The sequence below is a fragment of the Panthera tigris genome, chromosome D3 (genome assembly GCF_018350195.1).
Source record: "Panthera tigris isolate Pti1 chromosome D3, P.tigris_Pti1_mat1.1, whole genome shotgun sequence".
In the NCBI taxonomy this organism is placed as follows: domain Eukaryota; kingdom Metazoa; phylum Chordata; class Mammalia; order Carnivora; family Felidae; genus Panthera; species Panthera tigris.
In genome coordinates, this window is record NC_056671.1 from 41,522,804 (window position 1) to 41,541,363 (window position 18,560).

Below are 18,560 nucleotides of genomic sequence, written 5' to 3' on the forward strand. Positions count from 1 at the left end.
CTTCTCTTAATTGACTTCCTCACTCTATTTTGTATCTTCTCTTCTCCCTAGTGGCTCTGATTACTCCTAGTTTCTGCTACTCTGTAACTCAACTTAGTTTTAATGCAAAGCCCCTTTCAATGCATCTTCTCTGTTTTACTCACTGCTTCTAAATGCCTGAGTATTTCGGTAATTTCAAATTGCAATTCCAGAATTCAAGAGTCAGATCAATTAAGATTGTCCTCATTAGGGGCACCTGGGTGGCTCAGTCAGTTGGGTGTCCAACTGCGGCTCAGGTCATGATCTTGAAGTCCGTGGGTTTGAGCCCCACGTTGGGCTCTGTGTTGACAACTCAGAGCCTGGAGCCTGCTTCAGATTCTGTGTCTCCCTCTCTCTGCCCCTTCCCTGCTTGTGCTCTCTCTCTCTCTCAAAATGATAAATAAACATTAAAAAAAAAGATAGTCCTCATTAAAACAGAGCTTTTTTCGCTAGGATATCCACAGGGAACCAGATATTCTCATGCATTCATGGCCTATGCTATACTGGCTCAGTTTCCAATAACTTTTAAAATCTGTCACCGAATGCTCACTCCTGTGTTCATGACTTATTAGGGGATAGAGGAGAGAGAACATTAGGGCATGTGGAATGTCAGGGCATTTTACTGAAAACTTTTGGAAGGGTAGTGATATTGTGGATATAGGCTATATCCAAATTTGAACCTAAGGAAATTCTCAGAATATTTTATGTTACTATATTTATGGCTGTTCTATCTTATCTCATGTCTTCCCACTTATCCCCTCTGTCATCTCCATAACAACTCATATTCCATAATGAGCAGTTAGAGTCATTGGCCAAAGGGATAGGTTAGGAGGACTTGATGTTTGCTCTTTTAGGGGTCTTAGGTTTATTTTTTCTTCCATCTTCACATAAGCATTATTTTACCAATTTAGGCAGTTAAATTCATGATGTCTTCAACTACTCCAGACTACCTAGGATCTACCATAATATATTACTCTTTATATGCTAAAGACCTCAAATTGCTGAAATTTTGTATATCAAACAGTATCAAACTAAGTAATAGTCAAGAGGGCCTGAAAAGAACACCAAGGGAAAATGCAAGATCTAGTAAAGGGCATTATAAGGAAAAATAAAAGGAAGTCATTACAGAAATTAAGGAAGAAATAAAAAAATAGACATCCTGTGTTCATGGATTGAAAGACTTAATATTTAAGATGTCAATACTACCCACAATGATCTACAGATTCAGTGTAGTCCCTATTAAAATCCTAACAATGTTTTTTTGCAGAAATAGAAAAATCTTATCATAAAGTCCATATGGAATCTCAAGGGACACTGACTAACCAAAACAATTTTGAAAAAGAAAAAAGTTGGAGATCTCACATTTCTAGATTTCAAAACTTACAAATCTACAGTAATCAAAACACTAAGGTCCTAGCATACCGATAGGCATATGGACCAATGAAATAAAATAGCGAGCCCAGAAACAAAACCTTGTATATATGGTCAAATGATTTTTGACAGGGCTGACAAAACTCTTCAATGGGGAAAGGACAGTCTTTTCGACAAATGATGCATGATCTAGAAATTCCGCCAATTGGTACACACTCAAAGGAATTAAAAGCAGGGACACAAACTGATTATTTGTACATCCATGTTCATAGCAGCATTATTTGTAATAAGAAAAATGTGGAAGCAAATTAAGTGCACCTCTTTGGATGAATGAATAACCAAATTGTGATAATACATACAATGGAATAGTATTTACCTTAAAAAGGAAGGAAATTCTGACACATGTTACAACCTGCATAAACCTTGAAGGCCTTATATTAAGTGAATTAAGCCAGTCACAAAAGGACACATACAGTAATAATTTCACTTATATGAAGTACTTAGATGTCGTAGACTCTAGGTCTAAAGTTCTCTTTTGGCCAGCAAAAGAGCAGACACAGGATTAAAGCAAGAGAGGCTAATGTCTGGGAAAAGACAAGAAATCCAGATAAGGGTCCTTGCCCCATATTTATTCAGATCAGAAAGCTTACAAACATGATGGGTGTGCACAAAAAGACATTAATTTGGGACATAATTGTGAACATTAATTTGGGACATGAAGGAAGGGGGGTTTGAAGATATACAGTGTTTGGGGTTTGGGTCAATATAAAACAAAATCCTGGTGCTCGGCAGATAGTTAGAGAGTTGTTAACTGCAGACAGGAGGTGCTGTGTCTGTTTATCTTTGCTAACCTAGGAGATGAGACATATAGGGGGAATAACCTTAGGGTTAATAAGTCACCTTTTCTTTTGTTAACCATCTCTGCTCTGGGCTGCTTTGCCTGCAGTGCAGTGGTCCATAACCCAGTTCACCAATTTACCTAACCTGGCCCTATTCTCCGTGAAAGCAGCTTTTCTGCTATAGTACTAAATTGGGGGTGCTTCCACCCTGAACATCGAATCTTGTTTATTTCATATACCTATGTATTGGGCACCTTTGCACCATTTCTATTTTAGACCTTTGTCTCTTCCTCTTTATTCTGGGGGCTCTGCATCCCCTCTCTATTTTGGGATGCGTTTGCACCTTCTTAGTCCTGGCACCTTTACGCCTCCCTATTCTCAGGGTGCCTTTGCACCCCTTATTATTCGGGTGCCAATCTGGTTTACCCAAACACAGGTGTGAGCATTTTATGGCTTTGTATTTCTTTATGCCTTGTTAACCCATTGGTGTAAGCCCCGGGGGTTCCTAAGCTTATCCCCCACACTTAGAGTAGTCAAATTCATATAGATAGAAAGTAGAATGGTGATTGCTAGGAGCCAGAAGGAAGAGGGGATTTAGAGGTTATTGTTTAAAGTGGATAGAGTTTCAGTTTTCCAAGATGAAGATTGTTCTGGAGATGGATGGTAGTGATGGTTGCACAACAGTGTGAAAATACTTAATGCTACTGACTTGTATGCTTAAGAATGGCTAAGATGATAAATTTTATATGTATTTTATCACAATTTTTAAAAAGTTATAAGACAAAGCTCAATGTCTTTTAGGTGTGGAGGAGGAACATTAGACCCATGGTTATGACACAGAGGACAAGGAAGAGCAGGAAATTAATTTTTTTTTGTGGCCATTCTGTATAGTTCACACCAAAAACCCATGGAGTATTAAACTTTTCCATTATTAAAATTAGCCCTTTTCAACAAATAACAGATAGTAACATGATTAGCTGAAAGGCAGGTCATGTCTTCTGCCAAGGGCTGCTCCTCACAGGATTTTTGGCAAGATATGTTACCTTAGGAAGGGAAGATGTGTGTATGTGTGTGTCAGGAACCATGATGGCTGTACTGTGGAGAGCAAGGCTTTTTGGAGGTGGAAGGGGTAGAAGATTAAGACATGTATTTTATTTTATTATTTTTATTTATATTAATTTATTTTTTAAATCTTTGTTTAATTTAAATTTTAGTTAATTAACATACAGTGCAATATTGGCTTCGGGAATAGAATTCAGTGATTCATCACTTACATACAACACCCAGTGCTCAACACACCAAGTGTCCTCCTTTGTACCAATCACCCATTCTAGCCCATCTGCCACCCACTTCCTTCCATCAACCCATATTTTGTTCTCTATCATTAAGAGTCTCTTGTGATTTGTTTGCCTCTCTTCTCTTCCCTCCACACCTAGAACAAAATGCGTTCAATATGGATACATTAAAAATATACATAGGTGAACATAGTAATAAGAAAAGGTTAATAATACACTCTTCACTGTCCAGAGAGCCTTCATTTTACATCCTTCCCCCCACTGACCTCAAAAGATCTTAGCATAAACTTCTAACTATAAAAAATGTAATACTATATTTTGACTATCTATATGAGAAAAAAAATCTGTAACATCAGTGTAATTGGTTTGTAGAATTCTACATGATTACATGATTACATTTTATGTAATAAGTCTCCATCTTTGGACCTCTTACTTACCTAATCATTCACTGGTAGCATGGTCTGCTTTGCATCTTAGAAAGATCATGCCAGTGGCTTTTGGTCAAATTTAACTCTGCCACTTCCTAACTCAGTTACTTTGGGTAAACCACTTAACTTCACTCAGCCTCATTTTCCTTGTTTAAAATCATCATCATGATCATCATCAAGCTATAATACTTACTAAAAGCTTACATGCTAAAATATAGGGCCAGGCACTTCAACATGCATTGTGTCATTTGAACTTCAAAGCACATGAAGTAAGTTCTACTATGATTACCATATGTCAGGTGAGGAAGCTGAGCTTAAGTTCTTACCCAAGCTCATATATCTAGTAAGAGGTAGAGTGGGGATAATACCTGCTACAGAGTTTCTGTGTGGACTGAATGGGAGAGTGTATGCAAATGTACTTTCAAAACTGATTCTCTGTGTAAACACTAAAATAACTCCTGGAGTTCTCACTAGGGAAACAAAATAGTGGCCTGAAGGTCTGGAATGTTTGTTTTTGTCTTCAGAATAAAAACTAAATTTCTGAAACACATTTTATCTCACTGCCTAGCTTAGATATAGGCAATAGCTTCCTGTGGTTTATGAGATTAAACATAGACAACTCACTGGGAATTCATAGTTCACCACTAAATAAATCTGACAATAACCTTTCTAACCCAACTCACCCTTACTTATTCTTTATGCCCCAGCCAAAATGGATTCCCTGTACTTTTCTGAACACACCAATCTTTTCTTCATTTTCTTTGTGTGTGCTTTTCTCTGTGTTTGGAATACTCTCTTCCAGTCTCTGTTGATATCATTTAAAATTTTCTCAAGTGCCATAGCTACTATGAAAACATTTCTAATGCCTACAAATGAATACAAACTTCCACTTTTGTTATCATAAATTGACATTTACCTCACTGTGCCTTTAATTGGGAATATTTGTGTCTTGATGTATAGGCTTCTAAGGTGTGGTGTCTGTGCGACCCTTTTTTGTACCTCTTTTAGAGCCTGAGATTTAAAAATTGGAGGAATGTCACTGTGAAGGTGTGTTTGTATTGTGTGTGAGTTGGGGAGTGCTGGGGAAGTGGATGGTCCATTTAGTTAATTTCTTTCAACCAGTACTTTAATTATTAAATGATCCATCTTATGAATTTTGACTTAAGAATATTATTTCTCTCTCCTAGAAAAATCAAAAGCAGAAAATACTGTCATTTTGATGTTATTAAAATTTAGTCCAGTTCAGCCCATCCAGTCCAACCCAGTCCAGCCAGGCCATCTGACTTGACTTTTCACTAATTATCTTACAATTTGTAACAATAAGGGCTCTGTGAGCGAGAAAACTTTTCAAAGTTTGCCTGTATCCTACAGTAATGAGTGGACAGAGGATGGGGTCATTACATTAGTACCACTTACAGCAGCAAGCTTCCTAATTAGTCACAGAGAATGCATATGCTCCATTCCTCTTTGGCCTATAATTTTGCTCAGGGACACACACACACACACACACACACACAGACCTTTTTATCTTTTATCTGCATGTCTCAAAAAACCCTTCTTTAGGAGAATATGTTTCTGAATTTAATAATGTGGCATTTTTTTAAGGCCAGAGGAGATCATTGTAAAACAGTTTTATAGCTCTTAGTGGGAAAAGATAAAGATAAAGGAAGAAAAAAATTTCCCAAAGTGCACAGAATCAATGTAGGAAATAACATCATTAAGTAAAATTGTTAGTCTTGGCTCTCTTTACACCATGTAGATTTTTAAAAATATATTTGGTATACACATATACTAAAAATTATTTGTTGTTTATCTGAAATTAAAAATTAACTGGAAATTCTGTATTTTGTCTGACCACCCTAAGCCTGAGTGTTCTTGCAACATGGCAGTGTGATCTGAGAGAAGGAGAGAGCACACCCAAGACAGAAGCCACAGTTTTTTTTATAACTTGAAATGCCATCACTTCTGCTATGTTCTGTTGATTAGAAGTGAGTTAATAAGGGGGTGCTTGGGTGGCTCAGTCAGTTAAGCATCCGACTTCAGCTCAGGTCATGATCTCATGGTCTGTGAGTTTGAGCCCCACGTCAGGCTCTGTGCTGTCAGTTCAGAGCCTGGAGCCTTTTTTGGATTCTGTCTCCCTCTCTCTCTGCCCCTCCCCCACTCATACTCTATCTCTCAAAATATGAATAAACGTTAAAAAAATTTAAAAAATGAGTAAATAAGTCCAACTCACATACAAGAGGAGGGGAATAAATTCTTTCTCATGAGGGGAAGTATAAGCAAAATGGTGGATGTGCATTTAAGAACACAGCCATGGGAGAGCACACAAGGGAATGTAAGCACTGTGCTCTATTGCACTGGACATAGTGACTGGCCCAGTGGTGAGCACATGTCCTAAAATCTGCCACATCAGACTGTTTTCCTGGGACAGACATTGAAAAAGAGTAGTTGTGTTTCCACGGGGTTGGTTAACTTGGATTGTAGAAATCTGAACTGCTGTTGGCCATTTTCTTTTCCAACTGTAAGGAGGAAGCCCATCTATAGTTGAAAACGGACATGGCTAATACACAAAGGCAAACATAGTGTCAAAGTGGAACAAAAAAGAGCAAGACCTCAGTCAGTATCATTTGATTTCCTGGAGGTAGTTGTCCCTGGGCTTTGGAGTTTTGTATGTTAATACCAAGTCTTTTTTGGCCAAAGTCCATTTGAGTTAGGTTTCCGTCAAGAAGGTTGACTAGTATAGATACAATCTCTGCCAAAGAAGTTTATGGATCCACTGAGAACAGACATACTATTGTGGTTTGATAGGCTCTCTACAGTAAGTACTATAAGATATATATAAATAAAGTATTACAGCAGTGCAGAAGGTAGACACACCAATATGAACTATAGGAGACAAGGAAGACTTCATAGAGTAGTAGTGCTTGATTTGGCCCTTATAAGATCAGTAGTAGATTTGCAAGAGAAAAACATGACTTAGGGAGCTTCAAGTAGAAGAAATAGAAAAACCATGAAGAAGTGAATATATTCCTTCATGTTTGAGTAATGCAAATTGTTTCATGGTGACTATTGCATAGGGTGAGTAGAGTCACAAGAGGAAAGAAGTAGCAAGAGCTGAAAAGTATGGATTAATACTTCATATGCTAAGCTTTCAGATATTACATCATAAGTGGTGGAGATCTTTCAAAGGTTTTAAGGAGGAGTGTAAAATGATTAGAAATGTATTTGAGAAGGCTAACTCTGGTGGCTATGAGGATGGTTTGAGGGGTAAGGAATGGAATCTGTGAGATCTGACAGGTAGCTGCTGGATTAGTGTGAATAGGGGATGAGCATGACATAGGCAAATGCAGTAATGGTGGGTATAGAGAAAAGTGGGCAGTGGGAGGTAGGAGAAGCAAGACTTGGTGACTGAGAATATGTGGGCAAGAAGAAGAAGACATATTTTGGGTAGGGCTGATATATTTATTTTGGTTGTGGTGAATTTGAGGTGTGGTGAATATCCTGACACCAAAGAATTATCACGTATGGAGAGAGTCTGTGGAACACATTTGGGGAGTACCTAATGGTAAATGGAGCTACTTCTAGTTCATTGAGTGGTCCATATTTTTGTTCTCTGCTCTGTAGAATTCTATAATCCAAATTAGAATTGGTGTTTCAGGGACTTTACATTGAAAACAAATGGTGATATTTGAAATATCTATTTTTAAAAATATTATGTTACCACTTTATACCTTTATAGTATTTTATGGATTTACAGAGTATTTTCACATGTGCTTTTTATTAAGTCATACCACAATCTGGTGAAATTGTTATAATTTTTATTTTTATAACTGAAGAAATTAGGTCTCCACGACTAAAAATACCTTTATCTCAGGTACCTGTGTCTCATTTGGCAAGAGTTTTGACGGAAAACCAAAGTTTTTAAACTATATATAATAACAACATTCACAAATATGTGAATTTTTATTGAAAATCACTATTTTCTATGCACTATTCTAGGCTCTGGGTTCACAGAGATATATCAAGCAGATTATTCTTCTTTGCTTTCAGACAACTACATATCTGTCTCTAGCTGGATAGTCTCTTCTGAATCTTATCTTAAACTGCCTACTTAATATCTCACTTTGGATATCTCAAATTCAATGTATAAAAAAATTGAATATCATCTGCTAAACCCGATTTTATTTTCCCCATATATTCCCTACCCTGATAACTGGAACAATTATCGTCTACTCAGCCATCAAGTCCAGAAACTGGTAATTACTCTATAGTAATTATGCTTCCTCTCACTTCCCTTCACTTCTTATGGATTCTGCCTCCTTGATACCTCTTGAATATGACCATATTTGTTCCACTGCCAGTTTAGAACTTGTTTAATTCTCATATAGATCATTACAGTAGTTCTCTAATGTCTCTTTTTCTTTTCTCTATGTCTCCCCTTTTCTGTCACTTAAACCAACCTGAACACTGTTAAAATACAAGCTTGAACATGACACTCCCCTTTTGAAATGATCCAAAAACACTGCATAATTTCCTTTTTAAGTTTATTTATTTATTTTGAGAGAGAAAGAGAAAGAGAGAGAGAGTAGGGGAGGCACAGAGAAAGAATCCCAAACAGCACAGATCCCAAGTCAGGGCTCCATTTCACGATCTGTGAGATCATGACCTGAGCTGAGATCACAAGTTGGAACCTCAGTCGACTGAGCCGCCCAGGTGCCCCTCACTACCTGTTTTTTTTAAATTAGTGTGTACTGTACCGTCAAATCCTAGCTCAATATCATTTCCCTTGGAACGAGTACTGGGGCTTCTAGTCTGATTTACATACCCTTTGCCATCCTAGCAAGGACCAGAATAATTACCTTACCCATTGCCTACCTGAATAGATTGTGAGATTCTTAAAGTCAGGGACTCGATCTTGTTCCAGCTTTGTACTGAATTAATTGTTAAGGTGTAGTCACCAATAGCTTTGTACCTGATACTTATCAACTAAAATATCAAATAGAATTTTAAAATTTCATGGTTCAAAAATAATTTTAATAAATGCATTAATGTATACATGTCTTTTTGTTTTTTAAATGTAGTGCTTTGTCATAAATAATTTACAGTTACTTCTAAAGTGTTAATCTGTGCCTGGTTTTGTGATTCCCTGCTTGCTCAATCCATTTTGTAGACATTTCCCCTTTGTAACTGATGTCTTCTAGCTGTCTGTTGGCACAAATGCTGAATATCATGGCAAAAGGAACCAAACTATAAAAATACAGGATAAAGGACCACATTAATAAATCACCTTATTTACCTCCTATGCTGTTGCAAAATTAGTACCAACCTGGGAACTAAAGGGTTACAAAATGAATCTTAAGCTCTTTGAGCTTAAATATAATATAGTAAAGGACATTTTACTTTATACTTTGACAGCAAAAATTTTTGTTGTCATTGAGAATTATAGTCATAACAAATAGTTTTAATATTCTTTATTATAATTTTTAAATAGTTTTTAATCTGTACCAAATTAGAAATAAATCTGCATAGCCTTATTAGATTCTTAGGATTATTAGTAGGGTTGCAAGAAGTTTATTTCTGAGTTACGACTTTTTTTGGTGAGGTGAGCAAAATAAAATCTCTACTCATAGTCATCTTTACCAGAGTTGCAGTGAATGGCATGTAAATTATATATTTATAAACCACGTGTGGGAGAGCCAAGGAAATGAAAATGGGAGGACAACTGGGGAAATATAAACTAAAAATGGAGAACTTTTGATATGCCAGAATCCAGAATTTTGCCAGATAAATGTACTTACTGAATCTTTATGTAAAATAAACAAGAATAATTTTAAGTGAAAACTTTTTATGTATATGTCAGTAAATAACTCAGCCATCATTGGAAAAATGCATATAGATATATTTTCTCATTAAAAAATGGAAAATGATGGGCACCTGGGTAGCTCAGTTGGTTGAGCATCTGACTCTTGATTTTGGTCCAGGTCAAGATCCAAGGGTCGTGGGATCGAGCCCTGTGTTGGGCTTTGTGCTGAGCAAGAAGCCTGTTTAAGATTTTCTTTCTTTCCCTCTGCCCCTACCCTCTGCTTGTGCACATACGTGCTCTCTCTCTCTCTCTCAAATAAAAAAAAAAATTAAAAAAAGGAAAATGACAATGACGTGAATGGATCAAGAAAGTATAATACTAAGTGAAACAAGACAATCATAGAAAGACAAATACCATGATTTTACTTATATGTGGAATTTAAGAAAGAAAACAGATGAGCAAAGGAAAAGAGAGGGAGAGAGAGACCGAGAGAGAGAGAGAGAAAACTAAGAAATGGAATCTTAGCTATAGCAAACAAACTGATGGTTACCAGAGGGGAGGTCGGTGGGAACATGGGTAAAATTGGTGATGGGGATTTAAGGAGTGCACTTGTGATGAGCACTGAGTAACGTACAGAATTGTTGAATCACTATATTGTACACCTTAAACTAATCTAACACTGTATGTTAACTACGCTGAAATTAAAATGTGTAAAAAAAATTTTTAAAGGAAAATGTACTGATCCCATTTTTATATTTTATTTTATTTTGTTTTGTTTTATTTTATTTTATTTTTGAGTTTATTTATTTATTTTTGAGAGAGAGAGAGAGAGAGAGAGAACAAGCAAGGGAAGAGCAGAAAGAGAGAGAGAGGGAGACACAGAATCCAAAGTAAGCTCCAGGCTCTGAGCTGTTAGTGCAGAGCCCAATGTGGGGCTCAAACCCACCTGCAAACTGGGAGATCATGACCTGAGCCAAAGTCCGATGCTTAACCAACTGATCCACCCAGGGCCCCTAATGATACCATTTTTAAAAGACCCCCTTGAGAGGAAAAAGAGCAATAATGTAACATTAATAGTGTTTGGATTTCTAGAAAAAATAAGTGAATAAATTAAAAAAATAAATATGATTTTACTTGGGAAAATGAGAAATTATTGATGTCTTTGTCAATAAGTGGAACCCAAACAGTATTGCTATTGCTTCATCTAAGAGAGCAATGTATTAGAAATCAGCTGGCTCACAATTCTAGGTGGATCACATTTGTCAAGGATTGGTATAAAAAAGCTAGGCATAAAATAGTTACTGTTGATATTAATAGCAAATTGTGGTCTATTAAGAGCGAATCACAAATAAAATTTTATCCTAGGAAACTCAGAAGAAATAGGGAAATTTAATGTTTTAAGATAAGACATAAAGTGATAATTTGAATTCAGACAATGAGTGTTCATATCTACTGGGATCGTCATTTGACACTTCTTAACAACCTGTGCCCTAATTTTCTATTTACCTGGGCAATTAAATTCATGTGATACTTTAAATACTGACTGTGTCTTAAAAACAATATGCAGGATGTTATTAGTCATTTATAAGAAGTATTGTATCCTATAAAAAAATTCATGACAAGTTAAAATTTCGGAAAGTAAATACTCATTGTTTTATCATTGATAATATAGTCACACATGAGAGTGCAGAAGATGAAAAATCAGATCATGTTTTATTAAAAATTTTGGGGGTCTTTACATTTAAATATTTGGAGATGACAAACTGTTAATATACTCTTCTTCAACTTCTCTCACTTATGACTATGACAGGCATCATGAGTCGATCATAATGCTCTTTTCACTGGGTCGGTACTGAGCTTCACAATTCCCCCCCAGGATTCAAGGCATCATTGCCAAACAACTGGATTTGGTACTTGAGATGAAGCTTCTTTGCCATCCTGAGATAGGCATCCCTTTTTGGCAAAGGAAATTGAAGATGAGTTGGCCCAAATCATATCACAACTCTGTAACTGCAACCCAGATTAGCTCCCTGTTAGTCTACCGAGTCCATTATTTTATATTACATTATATATAATATAATATAATATAATATAATATAATATAATATATTACTGGTTTATATTATATTATTTTACTGTATTTACTTCTTAAAGGGGTTGAATTCTACATAGAATTCTACATATAGCATTCATTCAATAAATATTTTTGAATGACAGGCTCAATTCTAAGCATAAAGTCACTTTTATTAGAGACTGATGAAGCATAATTGTGAATGTGGAAATCATTAAATGTATATACTTCTGGTTGAATGCAAATTCTGAGATGCTACTTTTTACAGAAGAAAGAAATACTTTAGTGATGGAGAGAGTGCTTACTTTTCATTTGTAGAGAAAATGAAGCTGTGCCAATCTAGGAAGATTCTTGTGAAGGCAAGAATGTACAAAATGGGGGAGCCAAGGTAATAAAACTTTAATTCATTTATTCAACTGTGTGCCTATGAAAAAAGTAGGTAATAGTTTTTGTCAAGTAGAAATGTAACGAATGGAAGAAAACAACTTGGGAAAAAAGCTATTAAGTTACAATATAGATCAATATTTGTTGAATGGATGAAGTATTGATGACTGGAATGCAAAGTAGGTGAGTGATCATGATGGGATTGGGTTAATTAGGGACATTTATGCTATGAAGTGGAATTTTAGCCCAAAAGTGATTGTTTCCTCAGGGAGCCAGCCACTTATTATGAATGTTCATTGACGCTAACATTGATTCACTCATGTCTTGAGAAGCCAGCCATTCTCTCATTTTGCCTCTCTAATTGTCTTGGCTAGAACTTTTAGTACAATAATGAATTGAAGTGTCCCTGTCTTGTTCCTGGTATTAGGGGGAAAGCATCCAGCCTTTCACAATGTTAACTGCACATTTTTAATAGATGCCTTTTATCTGGCTGAGGAAGTTCTTTCTCTTCTAGTCCTTCTTTTTGTTGAATGTTTATATCATGAAAAGGTGTTGAATTTTTTTCAAATGATTTTACTGTAGCTCATTTTTTATTCTACTGATATACATTAGTTTATTTTCAGAGGTTAAACTAACCTTTTATCCTTGGGATATATCTTTGTAAAGATACAATTCTTTTTATAGGTTGTTGGATTTTGCTAGTATTTTACTAAGAATTTTTGCATCTATATTCATAGTTTTCTTGAGATGCCTTTAGTTTTGATATCAGGGCAATACTGGCCTCATAAAATGAGTTGAGATGTGTTTCCTTCTCTTCTGTTCTGGAATTGTTTGTTAATTCTTCTTTAAATATTTCATAGAATCTACTCCCAGTTGCCTTTTATCACAGTCCCCATTGTTCCCAAGAGCTTCCTAAGGCTTGAACTTCTCCATGTTCTATTGAAAATAAAGTCAGCTCCTATGGGAAAAGATTAGAAGGCATATGTTTTATAGCTTGTTTCTTCTCCCAGGCAAAATTTCTGAACTAGGCATCTAGAGCTGGGAGTATGGACTATGGCAAGCTTCTCTCTGAGTGATACACCACTTTGTGAGCTGAATACTTGGTGGAGGGGTGGGGCAGCAGCCTGAGTTCCTCTGAGTTTGCTCTCCTGGCATGGAACCATTGCCTTCTGAGCCAGGAAACAGTGGTTAGAATTCTGAGAATGTTGTGGTCAAGATACAGCCTCCATTCCACAAGTTGGGGATGGACAAAATGACCTTTCAGCCACATTTACCTGTGATTTAGTTTCAGCAACAGGTGGCTGGTGGCAGGATGAGATATACTGAATTTCTGTTCTTCCTGGGAGAAAAACACTCTAACATTCCAAACATGCAGAAAAATAGAGGGGGATTTCACATATATTAACATTTTTCCATATTGGCTTCAGAATTATTTTTCATAAAGAAATAAAATGTCACACATAAATTTGAAGTTTTATTTGCATTTATAGTGGGTATATATAAAATATATGTGAAACCAAGAGGGAGAGAAACATAATATCAAAGTTTTTCTAGCATCTGAGCTTTCTTTAGCATCACCATAAGTGAGTCCAATTTTTTAATCTAACAACAACAAACCAATTAGAACCACTCCCAGGTGCTCTAGTTAACATGTTGGGTCTAGGATCTACATTATATTCACCTATATCAATAAGTTCAGCCGTATCTAAAATCATGTTTCTCCTCCCTTGGCTCATCCATACCCTAACTCTGTTTGCTGAGAGAGACAAACAACCACTCACCAAGGCTTTCAGGACTTCCTTGGTGAGAGGTGCTTCTTCGTCTTTGAAAAACACCCAAATGGTGGTTTTCTGTAGGCCAGGTATACTTAGAGGAAATGCTGCAGTTGAAATGGCTTCCCCTATTTCAAAGGTATATGAAATCTTATTTTGCAGAGGTCAAGCATGTAATAGAATTTAAATTGCTGGTGTGGTTGTCAAAACAACATCAGAGGGGAGTGGTAGCTGAATTTTCTGAACTACAGCTATCTGTGTGGCTAACAGATCCTAAGGATAAAAGAAGTAGACCCCCTACTTAGTTCTATTAAATATTTATAATTGGATAATCTCTCAGTCTTACTTAGGAAACAATGATAGAAATTCTTGGCTTCTCAGCCAATTTTCAGAGGTAAGTTAAATCACACACATAGGGCCTCTGAATAAAGTGTTGGTGCTATACCTTGAAGAAGGATCTTATAGTAATAACAAAAGTTTCTTCCCAGCCTTCCCCAAAGAGATCTATGTCTATTTACTAGAAAAAGTCTTCTAAGTAGGAAAAACATCTAGACCTTTCAGGGGTTATTATACTGAACAGATCCTCTAGGAAAGCAAAATTTTATGGATCAGTGGTCGGTCAGAGTGTCTTGTTGATCAGGTATCATGTAGAATCTCCTCAAGATGGGCCTGGATTATTTATAAAATAGCTGGGTATAATTAAGGATATTGTAACCTTAATCAAATGAGCTTCAAATGGCAGTTGCTGTCCTAGAGGTAATCTTTTTTTCCTTTAAGGAAACCAGCATTTGGTTCTTGACACTTGGTACAAAGTTATTGATCTCCCAAATGGCACTCTACATCCCAAACAGAACACTAAATTGTGTTTGTTTTTGTTTTTGTTTTCTCTCTTGGAAGAAAAGCAGGATACCTCTATTTACTTGTCTGAGGGATTACATTAATGCTATTGCTCTGTGCTAAAACTTAGTTCTTGGGAATCCTGATGGTCTCACTCTTCTAATAGGGCTTCGCAGAGGCTCACTTCATTTATAACTATCACATTTATAGTATCTTAAGAGCAGGAAGTAGCAAGTCCTCTAATTGTTTTGTTAAGTCATACTCCAGCCAGAACCAAGACATAATTCCTAATAAACTGGTGGTGCTGCTCATTCAATGAAATGTCTGGAGATTTTTGGTCTGGGCATGTTGCAATTTGCCTTCCAGTGTGAAGTTTTGTACCACACACCCCTGTCACTATATAAATAGTCTGTCACTATATATATACTCTGACACAATTACATGATGACCTAAAAAGCTTCCAGCTCTGAATAGGGGCCAGAGCTGGAAGAGGTACTCCACCTTATCCAGGCTGTATTCCAAACATCTTTGCTCTTATGAGTTAGAAAATTCAATGGTGCTAAAAACGTCCATGGAAGACTAGGATACTGATTATAGTCAGTTGCCATCCCTAATACACAGTATTAGGATACTTTTGGATGCAGAGGTATGTCTTTTTTTCTAAGTAACTATTTTCTATTTGGAAAAGCTGCTCTTGGCTTGCTATTAGCCTATTCAGATAATAAAATCCCAAATTTGAGATATCAACTGATCATCTAGCTGATCCAGCTCATTACAGATTAAGTGTTACTCAATCCACAATGCCATAAAAACAAACTTAACTGAACTTAATAGTGAGGTGAATGTATTTACGTACAAAACCAGAGTAGAGAAAGTCTAGAATGGATGAATTGCAGGAGCAGATGGCTTAATTTCCAGCACCACTGCACTGCCAGTTCTTCTACAACCCAAAGTATATTCTTGTGGGGAGAGTAATTGAGTGTGGTATAGAAAATGAAGCCTGGTTTGCTGATGGTTCTGTATGATATGCTGGTATTAGCTAGAAGTAAATATCTATGTCTCACCTATGGTTAATTAAAAAAAAATGAAGCATAGAAAGGAAATATCCCCAGCGGGCAAGACTTTGGTACATTTCACTGTTTAATTGGCTTGGATAGAGAGATGGCCAGAGGTAAGGATCTGTATTGATTTACAGGCAATGATTAATGGTTTGTTAAGATGGTATTAGAAGATGCAATATTGGAGAACTGTTGATGAAGAAGTTTGGAGAAGAGATGTATAGTTGGAATTTATAGAATGGATTCAGAGTGTGAAAATATCTGTGACCCTGTGATTACTCACCATATCACCCACGAAGGGGGATATGGTGAACTGCCCTTTGATTGTGGGTTATCTATTTTCCATTTTAATGCTTGGTTAATATGCTAATGAACAAAGGGCTATGGTAGTGAGGATGGAGATTATACATGAATACAACAATATGGCTATTCCCAACCAAGGCTTATCAGGTTGTTGATTGTCCAAAACATTCAATTCTGAGCTTCCAATGTGCTATTACATGCTAGGATATGTTGAGCATATCCCACATATATACACTCTTTACATAATTGATGAGAAAGTTTGTCCTTGTTGTTATAGACAATATATTTTGAACCTGAATTTATTTCCACTGTCTACTATCTTCTGTTTGCATTAATATGGGTAGACATACTAAATCAGAATATCCCACAAAATACTGTTTTTTTTAATCAAGGAAATCATTTTACAATATATAAATAAAGCAACAGGCAAATGCTCATGACATTCACTAATTTTACCATATGTTCATTCCATCAGACATTTAGCCAGTTATGGAAACAGTTGAGAAGGTGGGTACTCTGAACTAGTAACCAATATACATGGCTATTTATTTTATAAATAGAGTATGTGGATTTAGGAATCAAGGGTTAGAAATGGGAGTGATCCATTCCATTGTTATATATAATGATATATTCACACAGTTTTTAATGTAACATTCCTGAAACTCTGGGCCCTGCAGGTTTAAGGTTTTAGAACCAAGAAAATAATGCTTCCAATGTCTTGTCAATGATATCATTGAATTACAAGCTGACTGCTCCATGACCATTTTGGGTTTGAATTTCATTGAAGAAATAGGCAAAAGAGAATTTTTTACTGTTGGCTGGGATAACAATTTTAGGTATTATGGGGAAATAATTTATGATACACAATGGGGAAAATGATGAGAAATGACCCAGTCCAGGAGATCCCTGGGTGCTTGTTAGTAGTATTATGACCAGTGGTAAATATTGCTATAATCAATGAAGGGCTCAGAAGCCTTCATTATGAAGGTGAGATTCATCGTGTCATATGTAGCCAAGATGCTACTATGGGCAAAAGAAAAATAGAATAGATGATGAAGGGGATAAGTTATAAATACCAACCACAGCCTCACAACTAATTGTAGAAACAAAAAAAAAGGACATTATATACTTTTTCTTGAGTGATAACACACATACACACACACACACACACACACCCACATTTAGTTTTTCCTTCCTTTCCCACATCATAACTAGTTATTACTGTTACAATTGAATCATATGTTTAAGAATATAAAAATGCATAATCATAGACCTAGTGGAAGAAAGTATTACCAGAGATACAAGTTCAGTGAGACTCTGTGAAGATGTGATTGGTCTTTTTGTTTGTATGAAGAATTATTTCAGTGTTAGATGAGAATATTGTTATTGTTTGAAGTTCAGTATTAAAGAATTGTGTATTCTCGGCATCACAGAAGCATGCAATATAGTGAATATTTGTCATTTTATCTTTTGGCTTCTAGTATTTTTGAACACTATAAAAGTATGTTTTTGTTATGTAACAAATCATGTCAAGACTTAATGGCTTAAAACAAAACTGTTTATTTGCTTACAACTCTGGAGGTGAGATGTCTTAGCTGAGATGTCTCATCTCTGCTCCACACTGTGTCAGTAGGAGTCATTTATGCATTTGTGGTAGGTTGGATGGTTTTTTCGCTGCCTGGAACTTGGCTGGCTGTCGGCAGCAGCAATGTAACCAACTCACCGCTATTTTACTTACCGTCCAGTAGGCTGCCCTGAGGTTATTCCCATGGTGGTTGCTGCTGGGTTTCCAAAAGCAGCAAGAGAGGGCAGCTGTTATACATGAGCACATTTTAAGCCTCTACTTGCATTCTATTTGCTAATATTTCATTGGCAAAAGCAATCATATGGCTAATCCTAGATTTAAGGGACAGAGAAATAGATTCCACTCCTTAATTGTAGGAGATATAAAGTCATGTTACAAAATTTTGGGAAGAAACTGCAGCTATTTTTTGCTGTCTATCACAAACACCCTTCTATGCCTACTCTCAATCCAGAAGTCAAAGGCTTTCTAGCCTTCCCTATGTTGTGAGCTAGGCCCTAGGCTCTGCCAATCAGGTGCACCCTGAGCTGACTTCATTAGGCTTTGAAGATAGTGGCTTAAAGAATCAAGCACCATGTTAAATCCACTTTGAAAGGTGGAGGCATCCTCATCCAGTTTTTAGGGGCAGAAGTTCTGAGGTTCTAGTGGTATCATCCAGGGTCCAACTCTCATGGTGATGATGATTTGACGTTCGCTGTCTGCTCAGTGACTGTAGGAATGTTGCCCTCACTAGGGCTTTATTATTATTTTACTTTATTTTATTTTATTTTATTTATTTTTATTTTTATTTTTTATTTTT

At 36.3% G+C, this 18,560-nt stretch overlaps 1 protein-coding gene across 1 annotated transcript in view; it reads left to right on the top strand.

The window, feature by feature from the left end:
- METTL4 (methyltransferase 4, N6-adenosine) overlaps positions 1-12,594 on the top strand; it is a 249,767-nt gene extending 237,173 nt beyond the window's left edge. The window contains exon 9 of the mRNA XM_042962995.1: positions 12,144-12,594. Coding sequence (XP_042818929.1) covers positions 12,144-12,217 — 74 coding nt within the window. The 3' untranslated portion in view covers positions 12,218-12,594. The remainder of the gene's footprint in view (positions 1-12,143) is intronic.
- Positions 12,595-18,560: the final 5,966 nt, after the last annotated feature.